Source organism: Helicoverpa zea, chromosome 9 (assembly GCF_022581195.2).
Source record: "Helicoverpa zea isolate HzStark_Cry1AcR chromosome 9, ilHelZeax1.1, whole genome shotgun sequence".
Lineage (NCBI taxonomy): Eukaryota > Metazoa > Arthropoda > Insecta > Lepidoptera > Noctuidae > Helicoverpa > Helicoverpa zea.
The window spans coordinates 8,571,812-8,590,131 of NC_061460.1; the positions used below are offsets into that span (position 1 = coordinate 8,571,812).

An 18,320-nucleotide genomic window follows, 5' to 3' on the forward strand; every position below is an offset into this window, starting at 1 on the left:
AGACGCCTGTGTTGTGTGGGTATATTTTCGCTTCATTATCTTAACGTTACTCGAGATCTCGGAGTTATGAAGAACTTCTTCTTGATTCTTGGAAGTTCTTAAATTATTTCGTAAAATACGAGAAGATTGTAGTGAAAATATTTAATGTAAATGTAAATGATATTACGTTATCGATTTCATTGCAGTAGACTCATACATTCATTCTTTGTTATTGACATTATTTAAAAATGATATTCAATAAAATATCTCTTCATCGCCACAATGTAAAAAGTACATACCTACGCCCATTAAATGCAAAATTATTTGAATTCAATCCATATCCCACTATAATAAGATCCAATTTATAGCGCACTCACAAAAAGTCGCATGTGAACGTCTTCGGAGTAACGAGATATCGTCGGCTCATATTTTACGATACACCTACATATATTAAGAGCACACTGCAAACTTTTAGTCGTCCGACAGTTTGTTTGGGCTCATAAATCAGTATAAAAAGGAATGGTAGTCCACTCATTACAAAGATCTGGTATTTAGCCAGAATTAGACTGACTGAAAACTTTTATTTAAATAATAAACATTTATTTATTTAACAGTTTATGTACACAATTGACGAGACAAAAAAAAATAGAAGAATCAATTAGTGCAATGGTACTACTTATTCTTTATGAAATTTCTTAAAACAGGCCTAATATGGGAAAGTTAAAAATTAAAATATAATAATTAAAAATTAAATAAAGAAGAAAAATTGATAGACTGTGTAAAATGAAAAGAATAAATAACCAATACATATTCACTAGCATTTAGTAACTAAATACGTTTATGCGTATATTTAGATTTGCTTTAAAATGTTTGCCAATCGGGGCAACAGTCGGCCGACTATTTAGTCTCCAGTGTGCAATACCTTGCAACCGTATGCCGAACATCAATAGCAAAGCCACGTCGCCACGACGATGCCACACATATAATATTTATGACTACGTCTATTAATATGGAATGATTTCCAAGATATAAACTGATATGTCTTGAAGATACATTTTCGAAGTCGCTTGAAGTTCATTGGACTCAATCTTGAGATATTATTTTATCACTCGTTATAATAAAGATTTAAAAGAAAACACCAGAATGATAATCTCCACTTTTTTTTCTATAGGTATGTTTCCTAAAGCTTTTGGATTTCTTTTTTGTGATGTAGGTACTTATTAACGTACATTATTAACGTAATACCTCGGCTTATTTTCCAGGTGTTAGGAAACTAAAACAGGGTACTTATATTTCTTTGTTTGTATAGCGTTATAAGTCTATAGACAATATTATAGTCACTATGGTGTTAAACTTCAATTTTTTCTGCTTTTATTTTTCATGACATAGTTTTAATCCAGAATCCCAAATCTCTTGTTTAAATGACATGTAGGTAACTATACTTTTTGAGGTAGTATGTATTTAAGTCTTAACATCTCTATAGTTAATTTTCAGTGATATGCTATTTAACCTGAAATCATTTTTTTTTAATCTTCGATTCTAAATACGTTTTCATATTGGTGTACGAAACGAGCGGTATCACTTAGAAAAATCGAGTGAAACCTCCGCTGCTGGTATGTAAACTCAGCTATCCGTTTTTTACTCTTGTCTTATGGCAGCTAATCTTATAGTACCTAAACTTTTTTAATAAATAATACTCACAGTAACAACATAAGAAAGGCCAGTGAGCGTGAGCCGCGCGACGCTGTCCTTCCCCGGCTGCGGCAGGGAGGGCGGGGTCGGCTCCTCCAGCGGCGCCGGCGCAGGCAACACGTCGGGCCGCTCTCGCGCTCGCCCCCGCGCCTCTCTGGGTGCTGCGCCCGACGCTCCGTACATACTGAGGACATAAGAAATATTTGTTAGAATTTTTTTATAAAAATTAGACTGTAATTTTATTTAGGTTTATGGCCAGGTACTGAACCTGGCCAGCTACTATCTATTATTAGATTTGCTTGAGTATTAGATACAAAGTCTTTATGTAATCCCTAATGACTAATGTCAAATTACTGTAATGTCCTCCCAGCCGATTATCCGCTATGACGGCTGTTCTCAAGTTAGGAGATTAGCCAACTGCGCAGAACATATTATAGTGTACAAGCATTTGCGCAGACACAGGTGCACTCACTATTCCTTCACTCTCATAGCCCGATGGGATGGCAATCCGACATGAGAGAGACCGGAGAGAAATTACTGTATTTAGAAAGCAAATCAACTAACAAATAACTTATTAAAGCCAACTGTTAATTGATTTCATAATACCAGAGTACCTACTTCATATTGACGGATTGTTGATTGAATATTGCATCTAAACTATGTCCACGCAACGGCAGCATTCCATCGGAATGCAAGATGACTGCACCAATTGACGATCATTTACACATGACGGTCTACGTAGCAAATAGACCATAACTTTATTTAAAGCTGATAGTTCCTGTTTACATGAGTATTACGAACGAGTCCCTATAATTTATCGAGTGCAAACTATTCTAATGTTATGATTTTATAATAATGGGAATAGTGAATTTGAGCTTTTACACTGACTCTTGTAAAATAACAGTTATTCACCACTTTTTATAAAACTGATAAAACCAAAAGGTTGTGTACAAACAAAATGTTTTTATTTAAATTAAACTTTCATAAAAAGTGAAATACAAATATTTTGTTATCGTTTACCAAATAACGTTACTCTTTTTTTATACGTCAACGTTTTTGTACCACCGTAACGTTGCAAATATTGTTTTAATTGTTCACACGGCCCTTGTGTACCGTGAATAGCCTTTTTTGCAGTTTTAATATTTTTTTTGGACAAGGACTAATTCAGAAAAAAATAATATTATGAATATTAGAGGGAATATGATACTTACTATGCAAATTCTTCATAAAGGTTACCCTATAATTGGTGGTATTAAAGGTCGAACTGCATTATTAAAAAAGACCTTGATAATGCTATTGATTGAAATACATACTGCATTCTCTAGTTACCGTGTTGTGATTATTACTCTGGATAGTTTACTCAAGGCTACAGTAATTCAAGGGCCTTCATTAAATAGTAGACAGTAATTGGCTGATATGATGATGATGATGAAAGTAATTCTAATTTTTTATTCCAAGTGTTCTTAAAGTTGTAAACGTACAAGCCAAAACCTCATCATAACGAGAAGCCTTCATAAAGATATTAGACCAGCAGTTCCTAAGACGTGCAATATACAATGACCAGGTACTTCTCAAACCTAAGCCAAACCAACTTACACATTAAGTAACTAAAAAAAGTCCTTAAAACCAAACACAAAGAACGAACGAAACATTTGAAAGTTATCACAAAGTAACGTATTCCATACTTGCAACGGAATTTATTTTACATTCAATTTTCAGCTCAATGTTGGCATTGCAAACGTAACTTATGAAAGCCGTCAAATAAATATCCAGCATCGACATCGGGAAAACTGAGAAATATTCTAAACAAGTATTGGTATAGCTTCTGTGGAGTGCACACATATTTACGTGATATATGTGTGTGCATTGTTTTATGTATTTTATGTTTAAATGTCATGTTTGTGTTATGGTCAGCTTAAGCTTACACTGCAAAATGTTGTCGGCCGATAGTTTGTTTGAACTCATACATCAGTATGAAGATGAATCGTAGTACGTACATTACAAGGGACAGGTATTTAGCCGGTATGAGATCGACTGAAAACATGAATTGGAATCAAGATTGAAAACAAGGAAAACACGAATGATAAAATCGGTATTGTTAATGAAAACTGTGTTGTTTTTATCATGTTTATTATCCTCAAAAAGTATGGAAATCTACCAAAAAAGCTTCCACAAAGGCTAAATCTATCGAAATATCTTAAAGTTCAATCGAAATATTCTTTCGACTAGGTACAGTCAAGCTGAACGAGTTTAACAATTCCCTTTGTACAGCTAAAGTGCACGACGGCAATAAAAATGCTTATTCCGTGCAAACTTCCACGGGACTTGCTTTAAAAATTATTTCATAAATATTTTGTGGATTGGTCGTTATAGATCTTTGAATTATTACTTACTTTCATGAGCTTCTTTTGGTTTTTATTTGAACTTTATTATCATAAACTGTCTAGTAAGTGCTATAGTAGCAGAATTTTTATCGTTGTCTAGATTCTGGCTAAGCACAATAAGGGTTTGAAATTCGTAAGTTATTAAAAAATAATAACAATAAATAATGTTAGTAAGTTCTAAGTCATTTTAGTTTTATAATTTATTGGACAAAAATTTTCTTAGTAAAGTCGGAAAGCTCTAAATCTCACATACATCATTAACCAAATCGCTTCAAACAACAAAATATCGCGACCAACTCCATAAATCACATCCAAACTTCGATCGAGTAATCCCAAGCAACCACAAACAAATGTAAATTTAACACCAGCATACAGTCTCCAAGTTAAACTACCAGGAGTCAAGAATTAACAGGAGCATTAATAAGGCTGGAAGCCCGGACGTCCCAGCGGGTAGACAACTCATTGTCGTATGACTTACTTCCTCTATTAGACACCCCCTTTAGATTATGATGTCCTGGTACTTCGTGGAGTTAAGGATGGCCGTTTCTTGGAATTGTTATGGTTATTTCGATCAAGATAGGTAATGTGAGTTATATGAACGGCTTTTGTGGTTACAGGGAAAGGACAGGTTTACTTTATTTTATGTAAAAGGTGACAGCGGGTTCTTTCAGAGTGCTCAAAAATACAATATTCTGAGGCAGCTATAGATTTCAGAGTAAACAATCTCAGATTGATTGATTGTTTAAACACGAGATTATCCTACGTCATTAAAACCTGAAAAAACAACGGCATGTACCAATGTAAAATCAGAACTGACTTAGCCAAAACACCCAAATAAATCCACAAGCTAATCAACTAACGTACACCTTAAAAAAACGAATCCACTCTAATTACATCAGGCTCAACTTAATTGCCTTGTCTCCAGTAAACTAAGTTCCACGCAAGAATACAAAATGCCTATAAACAGTGACGTCACAGCTGCCGACGGCGAATAGTTACGTTTAATTTTATTATGCCGGGGAGACTGGCCGGTATTGGCAACTGTTCCCGGAATTATTCTGCTTTGTACTCCATTTAGCGGGGCTCTAGTGATGCGATTGCACGGAAAATAGACCAATCGATTCCGATGAATCTAGTGTATTGATAAGTCGAGGAACGTGATCAGTTGGGAGATTGAAACATCAATTGTCAATAAGGATCATTGAGTAGTGCCGTACTGTGAGTACCTATGGCATAGGAATCATTAATGGATAGTGTTTTATTGAGATTGAACTCGTTAGTAAACTTACATTGAAATACAACGGATAATATTAATAAAACCAAAAAAAATATGACGTCAGCTATACAACACTACCTACATCAAAATCCTTAATTCACAAACTCGATTAAATAAATAATTTACTGTTACATAATCCAGTGAAATCCTTTGTTTATATAGTGAATTATCTTGTTAAACGTTAAACTAAGGCTTAGGGCACGCCCTGAAAGTGCTCAAGGAAAACAAAGTGGGATTGCTTCTGTGGAAATTGAATTTTGTATCAATCTCGCTGGGACGAGTTAAGGCTATGTCAACTTGTTAGACGAAACTTTCCTGTTATTATTATTTTACTATTTATAGATGTAGTTCTGGCGCTGTGTATTTTGTTGGGTCTCGGAGTGATATTTGTAGCATTAGGTACAACTATTAATATAAAAAATCGGAATCACTTCGAGGGCGTTTTATCTTAAAGAATGTAAATAATAATTTTAAAGCAATATTTGAGAGGTATTTTGTGAATGTTTACTGAGAACCTGACTCTAATTTTAATTATATTCTTCTTCTGTTTAATTTATTTACATATTTTAATTGTTATAGTATTCAGAGATATAAAGATGTAGAGGAGGCCCACGTCCGAAGATGAACAATCCGTGAATAAATTGTAATACAACATACATACACATATAAAGTGCACATCATTATGAGGCCAACCAGCTACCTGACAGCTCATTAAGTGGCAAACAATCAGTATCCATAAAACCACTTTACGACCACTGTTCACGTTTTAAAACATAATTGCCAATTAATGAACCATTTTTGCGCGAAACGCCACAAAATGACGATATGGTGTGATTTTATGAAGTATTCAATGTGTACATTATTAGTCAATGATACGTATATTGCATTTAATTTTAATCTGAAATTGTTTGACGCGAAATGTAAACCGTTTTCATGTGAGTAATTAGCGGCGGCATTGCTCTATCGTGCGTGAACTGATCCAGTTGTGATGTGTTCAAAAATGGCGGCGTTGGATACATTATTTTGTGTTAGGTGATATCGATGACTTAATTATTTTGATATTGATATCAGTCGGTTTTAGTCCAACGAGAACGGGACATAATCGATGGAAAATTATAAAGGAGCTTGTTGGTATGTGGTTGTCTCATATATCTAAAATTTAAGGATGATTTCAAAGTGTACTTTGTGTCAAGATAAAGATAAATTAGAGAGACATTCTTACTGACATTATACTTAATACAAAAATATCTCGTCTGTCTATTGAGCTTTCATTCCTATACTTCAGAAACTACAGGTAGTCTAAGAAAGGAGATGAGCTACTTTTTATTCAAGTGCAGCAAGTTATGCCCTTCGTAAAGTGGAACCGCGGAAACCAGCTGTTACCTATTATACAAGAACTAGAACAACACTAAGTCATTAACTTCATACGAAGAAGGTTAGAAAGGTTAACAACTAGTTTCATCCTGTTACATCCTAATTAGGTTGTGTAGGAACTGTCGAGATCAATAAGGTAACCTACATACTCGAAAGTCTATCCAGTTGGACTGGAAGCTGACCCAAGAAACGATAGAAAAGCTATGGATATAATAAAGATTGAGATTCTTTAGAAGAATGAAAGCAAAAGGCAGGTTGTGTATTTATTTAGGTCACCTACAAGGACAGTGAAACAGTTTTACCGAGTTAATAAAACCAATTTACGATCAATAATATAACTCGTATTAGCATGAACAATAGTTCATTACGTTCGTTCGCAAAATTATAGGGTAGCCTATTGATTAATGATGTGTGTTCTATAAAGCATACTGCAGGCTGCCTTGAATACCTAATTTATGTGGAACGTCACTTGTTATGTACTAGTTTTATTTACGACTTCTTCATACTCCATCCATGTTTAATGGTTCCTTTCAAGAAACATTTTCTCTTACCACCCATGATGGCGTTTACCAAATGGCGTTTTAAGTTTGTATGTACTTTCTAAGTATAGTTTAGACACCATGGACTGTGTTTCGGATGGCACGTTAAACTGTAGGTCCCGGCTGTCATTGAACATCCTTGACAGTCGTTACGGGTAGTCAGAAGCCAGTAAGTCTGACACCAGTCTAACTAAGGGGTATCGGGTTGCCTGGGTAACTGGGTTGAGGAGGTCAGATAGGCAGTCGCTTCTTGTAAAGCACTGGTGCTCAGCTGAATCCGGTTAGACTGGAAGCCGACCCCAACATAGTTGGGAAAAGGCTCGGAGGATGATGAGGATGATGATGGCGTTTACCAAACAGGCTACAGTCGTTAATGATACTGATTGAATAAGTTCAGTACTCACCTAATATCATCATCATCAGGATGATGATCGGGCGGCAGGTCGGGCCGGAGGTCGCCGAGCGCCCGCGCCGCGTGCCTCCTCCGCCTCTCATACCAAAGCCGTCTTTGTTCCCTCTCATTATTCTTCTGAACGCCGAAGAACGTTTGCGTTTCCCTCTTGAGGTAGTCTCGTACGGCAACTGTGTGCGTTCGCCGTAATCTGACGCCATCTTCTTGGTCTTGGGGGGCGGGGTCTGGTGGGGGTTGTGTTGGTGCGGGAGGGGCGGAGACCACGCGGGGAGGGGAGGCGGGCGCGGGCAGCGGGGGCGCCGGCGCTGACGCCGCTGGTGATGACGACTGGCATGCCAGCTGCGGCGCCAGTAGGCCCGCGCTTGAACGCCTGTAACAATTAAGAAGGACATGTTAATAAACTTAAAAAGGAACTAAATTATGCAACTGTTACATATACAACTGTTAGTTGTGGACAAGTGAGGTATTTTTTTTTAGCCCTAGCATAAATTCACTTCAACATTTCCATTTTTTTTAAACCAACCAACAAAGCCAATATAATATTCAATTGCAAACTAATATTCAATATAAATATTGGAAGTTTACATCGAATACAAAAACAACGGAATACCCATAACAGTTCTATGAGTAGCGACGGAATTCGTTATCCCGGTTCCCGAGTCATCGTGAAATTGGCCAAATTGATTCGGTATTTCCGATTGCAATTCCGTTGAAAATCGATTCGCACCGCCTGTAGTCAATCATCGAGCTATGTTAGCAAATTATTCGACTATTAGACTCTATTTACTAGGAATTTGTCGGAAACAGACTGGAATAATAATATTCAAAGTTGACTGTGTAAATAAAAGAATAACGCAAATAGAATTTATTTTCGTCATGAATTTTGAATGAATTTTCATATTTGTGATTCGTTAAGTTTCTTCTTTTTCAGCGTTCCTTTGTTTTTCAACAGAGAATCTTACATGGACAGTTTGATTACACGCAATGTTTTTCTGTAATTATTTTCATAAAGACGTTCTGATTCCTTTCTTATCATTTTAAAAACAACATTCGTCAGATGTCGTTGTTATAATTTTAGTACTGAAATGAGTAGGTACATACGCTCATGTATTCGTGAAAGTTAACATCACTGATATAACACTCGAAACATAATAATATTCTACATCAAATCAACTAGTACCTAAACTCAACCAGAATATTAAGCTATTTTAATCATTACTGAATGCTCCGACAACAAATTTTTTACACCCCCATATCACGCTCTTCTAAGGACACACCCAAAGGTGCTTCAAAGCCATGGCTTGCCTCCCTACGCAGTCTATTCCACTATTATTTATGCGTTTGCAGCAGTATTAGGCAGACGCAGGTGCGAGCTCAACGAGCTATAATTTCCACCCAAAGCAGAAACAGTAAATTAAGATACACCGTCGTAGTAATGTCTTTGACAAATATTCCTTATTATTGTACTGGTACGCTCTGAATAGAAGATTAAGATGCTTTATGTCGGTGTTTTGTGTGCATATTAAGGCGATGTGCGTTGGTGATTTCATATACGCTAGGGAGGTTGACAATGTGAAGGAAATTGAGCGAGAAATTGGGTGACGCACGAATTTTTGATGACATGGCGGCTTTGTAGCGTGCAAGATAGCGTTGAATGATTTTATTGTGATCTGATAATTTTTGTTTTTGCATTTCTATTTATAGAAGTTACGATTTTCTTGTTTCGTTATTAGTAATTAATTTCCTTCTTTGTAATAAGATTTTACGCGAATGTTGTGTGTTAAAAATATAAGGGCAGTCTCTGCCTCGCCATAACAAAATGCAAACTCGATTAGTTGGGTACTTCCCTGTATTTCTAATTTTGTTTTGTTTTTGTCCTTAAACTAATTGAATTTGTTACTATATCAAACACTACTGTAAAACTACTCAGGAATTTCGCGGAAACAATATCTAAAAAGCGTGTGTTCTATTTCTAGTTCGTAACCTTTCCACCGTACATCAAAGTGAGTACAAATGGATCAAAGTATCGTTGAGTTGCGAGGGTTTAGATAAAATGGTTATATTTAGGAACACGAATCGTGATCATCATCAATCCACAGAATATATAGCTACTGGTATATATAGATACTGGTTTTAACGTAAAAAGGTGTCAATGTACCTACACCCTTGAGATGTTCAACAAAATTGGTTTCTAGATAACATATTTCTGAATAAATAAGAACATTTTTATCAGAATTACAAGTAAAATCACGATTCGCATATAATTTGACTGATCAACCGTCAAATTCGCTATTCAAAAGAATGTTTCGATTCACTGGACTGGTTAAACTTTGCAAGTCACAGCGGGTGATCGTAATGTCATTTATTTTTAAGTAAATGCAACACTTGTTTTTATTATCCAAATAATTTTTAAGCTAGGTACATATCTCTGAAAGAATGTACCTTGAGGGCAATTCTAAATAAAATGTTGACGGCCTCTAAAAAAGAAGATAAGAAGAATATTACCTAGTAAATCTGACAAGACTAATAAAAAATAAATAACTACGATAAAGACCAAAATATTTTGACAGACATTATTTCAGCTTTATTCAAATTCTTTGTCGCTCGCTTAGATTTAGCGTTAAGAAAACATTTTTTTAATATGAAATGTTATTAAAATATTAAATAAGCGTCAACCGTTTAAAACTTACGTCATGTGTACTCATAAAATATGCGTTTGGGTAATCTGAAAATATGCGTCTTTGAAAACAAAATAAGATTAAAGATACACATCTTCTATCCATCATATGAGTAACAAACTATGTTATATATCTACATATTTAACTCCTATAAAAATATAAGTATTGAACTCCTATAAAAATATAAGTATTGAACTCCTATAAAAATATAAGTATTGAACTCCTATAAAAATATTGCTTATAATGTTAAACGACAAGTTTTTTACCATATTCTGTAAACCAATTCAATTCCAGCATTGCTTTGGGAATCAAACCTTCTACATGCAGGTTTAAACTTAAGATAAACTGCTGTTTTCCTTAACCAATCTTGATGTTAAAAAACACTAACTCCCAACTTACCCAGATCACCCAGTTATCGATCATCCGTCGAACATTCAACTCACGTCACTCGGCCAATAATGCAGATACCTAGTTTCCATCCATGTTCACAGCTGATTGCTATTCTTACCGCTTGTCCAATATCGGGGCTATATTGCCCCGTATCGGGAAACGTTATTAGGCCATACATCTTTACTTGACAAACAGATGGTTATCACATGTTTTGAAAATGATTTGTTGGTAGTAAAAGTTTAGTTTTTTGTATCGGTTTGTTTAGAACAAAATACTTTTTTAGCATTTTTAGCATGTATGTATCACTGGCAGTTTATATCTTAAAGTGAATAGGATAAAATGACTTAAATGATTTTTTGTGATCTTGAAAAGTTTGTCAGAATCTGTAATATTTGTTAGTCTTTCATACTGAATTTTCAGATAAAACTTGTAAGCAGTAATACAGTTATTTATATACCAAAATATCATAAAATTAGGCCACTGACACACCTGTTAAATATATTATAACCTTTACATGTAAAGACAACTTCAAACTATTTAACGTGACCTTAATCCTACATTTATCACGGACTGATAATAAGGCCAAGCATGCATTAGAAAGTTCGAGATTAACATCAAATCTTCGGGACAACTATCCAATCTGTTCCCTTAAGGCCTGGCCTAGTAACTTAAATTATATTATCAGTAATCTCCCTCGGTTGATGGCCTACTAAATCCGTGTCACTGTAATAATTATAATGTTAATGGGTAAGCGTCTATAAAGTACCATGATAATTTGTTTGAAATGGCAGAGTATTCAATTGGGTTCATACTGGATGTATTCATAATTTAATTATTTTTAAATAATTGGAGATAAGAAATATACTCGGTTTTTATTCATAAAATTTCCAGGAAGAATTTTAAGACAAACTTAACCTTATGATGTGTTTTTGAACGCTTTCATACTAACAAATAAGTCACACGGTTCGAAGTGTCATCGTTTCAACAATTTTTTGAATATTTTATCTCTTTATCTGCGGAAAAAAAACCACTGTAATCAGATTTGAATAAAAAAATATTATATTCAAAACATTCGAATACAATATCAAGAATCATCTCGAAACTCAGATATTGCTTACCACACAAATACCAAGTAATGAGATGCAAATAAACGAAAATATTCAGGCGAACGTTTAAAAAACACTGACAATTGAAAATAACGATTTTTTTCAACTGAATTATGTATTCGGGACTTGTATCGCGAGGACTCATGAATAACGAGTTTCAAGGAACGTTAGCGTAACGAGACGGCCATGTTTTTTTTAATCCTTTGTTTATAAAGCCGAGGGCTGTATCGTCGGCCTGTCTGATACCAACCTTTTGTTTTCTTAGAACACTTTTTAATCTTTTTTTGTTGGCTATGACATTTGAATTTGAATTTAGAACAAGACTGGCAGTATTTGAGGTTAGATAAGTTAAAAAAATGTTTTTTTTTTCTGATACAAGCATGATTTTGATTTTAGAGCACATTCTAAATTGCTTGCTAGTTTTAAACTTTACCAGTTACATTGTTTATTCTTCAAAGTAAGTTAAAACAGACTGTATAATACGCGAAGGAACATTAAAATGTTATATTTAACTGGACCGCAGTATTAGGGAGACTTACCAACCCATTTGCGTAAAGTATGCGAGCCCATTATGAGAACAAATGTGTGCAGCCAACGTTGCTTGCGTTAATTTTGATATTAGCTTTACTAGAACCTTGCATTATGTAAATTTTAATCTTTTTGATTGATTGCTGTGTGGTTTAAGATAGAGTACCACTAAGTCCGTCTGAAAACTGTAAGAGATGAAATGAAAAAAATGCCAATCAGGCAAAGGTGAACTTTATAATATTTTTCATTTTTTATAAAAAAAGGTTTTTATTTCGACGATGATAGTACACGTACCAAATATTTTTTGCGGTAACTTAATATAATAATCAATTTCTCAGTATTTTGTACAGATTTGTTCGTTTCAAAATACATCGCCCAAATTGTAATAGTTTTTTTTTACTTTCAGTCCTAGCAAAGCGTAGGCATCTACGGCGCTACGGCGCTACGTGGCTACGGCGTAGCTGTAATTTGTTATGCGAAACACGAACTCAATAACTCAAGTCTAAATGTGGAAGGAAAGAAGGATATATTAAAAGAGCGTTGTGCAATTAACATTGCTATTTGCCATAATGCTTGGCACTAAAATAAACAGAACTATGCAACTGAACAGTATAAAGCGTGCATATCTTACTTTAAAATCTTTTAAATGCCACTTAGAATTTTAATTAAACTCCCGTTCTATGTTTTCGAAGTTTTTTTTTTTCAAAATAATCCCGCTCATTCATCTGTAGTTTTAACGCCTTTTCGGTAGTGCAAATGTCTCGATTCGTGTGACAAAATAAATAGAAAAACTTTTTGAGTTTTTCACAGATTAAAGCGACTTTACCTCAAAAATTAAATTTCATTTTTGAAGGCTCGAAACTCATCAGATTTGCACGCAACGGTGAATTATTGTCTTTAAATTCCTCTTTCGCTTTTGGTATTTAGAATTGAATTTGATAACGTTAATTAAAATGAGATTTAGTATTGATAATCCGATGTCTATTTGATAGTGTAAATACTAATATGAGTTTAATTATATTGAGTTTTGATTTATATGTTACGAGATAAATATATGACTTTATTTTATTGTACCATCACGGTTTCTGTTTGCTTTTATCTACAACCACTACTCTTATCCCTCAATATGTTTGAAATTAAAGAAAATGACATTCAATTAAGTTTTGAGGTAGGATAGGTACATAAATATATAACATGGTTGATAAAATAAAAATTTGATCTCACTACATTCGACTTATGTTAAGAAGAATCTATTGTTACAAGCCGGGGAAATAAAATATATAACTACGACTTTTATATCACTAACCTTGAAATAAAACAAAAACGTATGTACATATATTTTATTTGTTTTGTACAAATTAAACACACTGGTCGTAGCCAAACCGCGACCTCGTGTACTTTATAATATAACAAGTCAATTCATTAGCCTGTAATATGAAGCAGCTTTACTTTCATATTATTTACATATGGTATCACGTTATTACATACATTTAGTACACTAATTTATAATAATATAAATATATAAATGCGTGTTCTTAAATTACTTGTATAACCTCGGTCTTTAATATAGCTCAACTATGTAATTTGTGTACAATTTGGCTTGACGGTGACGTAAGTCAGGTAGTAGTCACTAATTTCAGTCATCTGCCTAGCCGTTTTTCAAAACTAGGCAGATGACTGAAATGAACGGCTCGCCAGATGACTGAACTACTTTAATTGGATTAGAAGTAGCATAAAGTTCCATTAGATGACCAAATGGAACCACGTTTGAAACCTCGATGTTTTTTTTTATTTGTTAAGAACTCTTCACAAATAAAAACAAACACGCAAGCACATCTGTTTGTAATTCATTTATTTTTGTACTTAATGTTTTATGTGCATACATCACGTTCGCCGTCCTAATAAAGTTATTAAACGTGAGGTGCAATTTATATCACTTTTATGATATATAATATTTGCGATAATATCGCTTCGTTATTAAAAGTTTTACGATGCTTCCCTTCAGCCATAAATATAAAGGAAAATGAGGTATATTCCGCCTTTTAATATGGCTGTCAAAATGCAAAGACGTGTCATGGCCGTGTTAGACTAAACTGGTTCATACCGCTTTCACCTATGTCAGTATTTTGTTTCAAATGATACCAATGTTAAAGTCGAGTAAGTTCTACCACGTGACCAGATAAAAAAACAGTAACTTTTTTTTTCAACTGCAGGAATTATTTATCGTAATGATAAATAATTTCATACATTTTAATGCCTGAAACTTTAGTTATACTAATTGAAATCGAAACATTTAGAAGCCAATCATCTTTCAGTTGTTAATTAAAAGAATTAAACTAAACTAAAGATTGGTTAATTTACCCGTCCCCGTAATGACAATGTAAATATGTTATGTCAGCTACGCTAAAATATACGACGAGTACAAATTCCACTTGTAGATGTTAGGGTCAGGTCACATTGTAAGCGAGCTCATCTGTTCTTATATAATGCTTACATTTTTGACTATCATATACTCGAAGTAACGAGGTATCGACAAAATATCTTATAACTTAGATGTTTCTTCAGACTGTTTGTTTTCGAAAAATATTATTGTCGTATCCGTATCGGGTTTAATAAAACACAACACTATCCCAAGGCCTTGACCAAACGGTAAAAGCAATAAATATCTCCAGCTCAATCCTCGCTCCCAGCAAATATTGTAACAGCCTACAAATATTTGCTCCGAGGCTGGTCACATAAAATGGTACCTAGGATATACACAATCTTGATGGACAGTCTTTTTTATAGCTATATCACAATAGTATTTAGACGGATAACCAAAATGCTCGTATTGATTTTTTAAGTTGTCTTTACTTGTGAGCCTAAATAATATTGGGATAAGGGCAGATGGAGGATGATGACTTTTTTAACCGTCATCGTGTTAGTGCCTACTCAAAACAATAACCCACAACGATGGTCACTTAAAACTAATACAATTTCACTGTATAATATTAATAGCCTGACATTAAACATCAGTAGACAGAAAAAAGTCATCAACTTTCAAAGCCCGCTACTCGCTCACAGTGTCACCAATGCTTTATATTCATAGCGTGTTCTCCAGCAATATAATGTAGGGTCACGCTTATCAAATGCATCTCTTCCGCGACATCGAGGGACTGCTTACTAACAAAACTTTGCACTCGTAAACCTTAGAGCTTGAAGTTTTGACGGCAACTACTGAGTGAATGGGTTTTCTTCATAATTTATTGTTACGTCGCATAGTCGCTTTAAGTGAGGTTTCTTGCAGTTTTTTGTATCTTGCTTGCTTAGGATACTTTTACTCGGTAAATGCTTAAAGAAACGACCTTGTAAGTAAGACACTGGTAAGATATGGTATAGATATGAGACTTTAGTTAAAAGTGTTTTTTTTTACAAATTCTGTAGACATCATTATATTTAAGTACCTAACATGTACTTAAAAATATGTATGCTAACAAAAATCATTAGCAGATGAAAATAAATATTCATCCCGATCAGTATTTTTTCCATAATATTTAATCAGATTATTTCCAAAGAATATCTATAAAACCGATATTCTATTTGGAAAGTTACAGCGTCACGGTAAACGAATTTTGTAATAATGACTCAGCCTTACTTTTAGCCAAATAAACTTTAATTGAACGAAATCGGTGACGAGCCGACGACAAACATAAACTTTGAAGGTGACTACTAAAATATTAGTCAATTAATTAACCTTTCAATTTCATTGAAATAGCTTTTAAGCCCTTTAATAAACACGGTGCTTCTGTGTTAATAAGTTCAACATTATTTCTGTATTTCACAATTTGTTACTTACTTCCAAGAATTATGCCTGACTCGGATACAGTCCTCATTTGATAGTTAAATTATGCTCTCATTAATAACTCAATATTGGAGCAAAGACAAAACGAATCACACCAATATGATTTTAAAAACGACATTCATCGAACGAGGTTACCTAAAGAGTTTTAATGTGCAATAGAGAAAGATTACTTATAAAAGTATTACTTTGAAATAACCATAAAAAAGAGAGACATGTAACACGATCTTCAGCATAAATGGAGTGACGAAAACATTGCGATATCCATAGGACCAAGTACAGATCCTTCACCCATATCTATGGTAGAACTACAGTGCAGCACATAAATGATTATTACAGTGACAGTAAGCATCACGTGTGTGAACAGTGTATCATTACACGGCGTGACAACTGCACGTGATGAGAACTGCTTAGAACGTCGCTCACTGCACTACTAAGCCGGTAAACTCTGTATTAACACGTATATTAGTACGAACATATTATTATTGTACAGTCAACTGAAATTAAATTTGAATTGGATTCGATTAATGAGGTTTGTTTTTGTAGAATAAGTTTTTGTCGGTCTCTTTATAGAATTTAGTATGCTTATGAACATACACAATTAAATAGAATTGCTTAAACATAAAGGGCAATTGAGTCTAAAAGTAATTCAATACGGATCAATCAGCCAATTAAAAAGAAATACTTACGATCTAAAACAGAATAATCTTGACACACTTCACAAAAAACGACACCTGCGCATTTTCCCTATCTGCAACTTGTTTTCGAATCGCAAAAGTAGTTATACCGTAGTTCGCTACGTGCCGATGTCGCCAAGTATCATGTTTCTCGGAGAGTACATTAATAATTCAGCAGGCAGACTCCGGGCGCATACAACGTCCTCCCGTCTCTATTAAGATTCGTTTTCACGCGAAACGACATTGGAAAGTTTATCTTCTTTTCAAAATGGCGATCTGGGACTAAAAGCAAAATATAATTTATCTGCTGCTTTTAGTTAATTTACAATGTAAATACAGAGAGTTGATACTGTGGTTTTATTATTTTACAGCGTGTGTAAATCAAATGCTTCAATCCGAGAAGAGAAGCATTTTCAATCTAGCTGTAAACCCTGACAACAGCAACAACAGATCTCGAATAAAATTCCAGCAGATATCCTTTAAAATCCTCCACTAAATTCAATACAAAGGCGCCAACACTGGACTGCAGCGGAAAAATCAATAGGACGCCCAACAGCCGTCATAGCCGCCACTCACAAAATCTAAAACCAAAGTTACTGCAAGATTTATTTCGCACATCTACTACAAAGCTATCTGGTGCGAACGTGGCTTTACTCTAAAATATATAGGAAAAGTGTTCGCCTTAAGACGCGGTAAATTCTTGTCTATCGAGAGTTTAGCTTTACATGTTGGATCGACGAGATATAAATACTAATACTGCGCTATGCATGTGTAAGTACATGTTATCGGTACCAATAAATTTTATATGGGAGACACGTACTTTATTATGGAAAACTTGGGATGTATTTATGGTTTGAAGGTTGGTTATGAGATATTTCAGGCAAAGGTAAAGCTGTGAGATGATGTACGTTTATAAATGCAAAGTTTTCGGTCATTTATAAAATTAAAAATAGCTTTAAAAAGGCGATATGTCAAAGTACCCACAATACCTTAGTTAGGTGATTAAGTATACATAACTGATACAATATTGATCGGGTACCTAATACGTATTTTACCTGAGTACCATGACCTATTTGTCCATAAAATGAATGAAGACCCCTCAAATGAAAATCATATCTACAATTTAATTTTAATCATATCAATACCAATATTACTGGTTCTTCAAATATTTTATCTAATTCAAAGTCAAATTGAAATCACTGATAGCAATTACCGAAATGAAATTGAAATGCTATCTAATAAGTAACTTTGGTACAAATTTTATCTACATACGTATTTTATGATGATAGTTAATTTGATTTCAGCCAATTTTCAGATAGGAATAATATGTACATTATAATTTGTACACACTAAACACAAATTATAGTTAATATCCCAGCAAGAAGAATAAATAATAATAAAATTATTCTCTACGGCACATGTTAACAATTTGACATTGTTTTCAAAT

The 18,320-nt window shown here is 34.2% G+C and overlaps 1 protein-coding gene across 3 annotated transcripts in view; it reads right to left on the reverse strand.

The window, feature by feature from the left end:
• Positions 1-18,320, reverse strand: part of LOC124633035 (inactive rhomboid protein 1) — a 159,938-nt gene that overhangs the window by 22,300 nt on the left and 119,318 nt on the right. For all 3 annotated transcript variants that reach the window (XM_047168122.1, XM_047168123.1, XM_047168124.1), the window contains exons 2-3: positions 7,649-8,026; positions 1,681-1,855 (exon numbers count right to left, since the gene is read on the reverse strand). In XM_047168122.1, the coding sequence (XP_047024078.1) occupies positions 1,681-1,855; positions 7,649-8,026 (553 nt within the window). The remainder of the gene's footprint in view (positions 1-1,680; positions 1,856-7,648; positions 8,027-18,320) is intronic.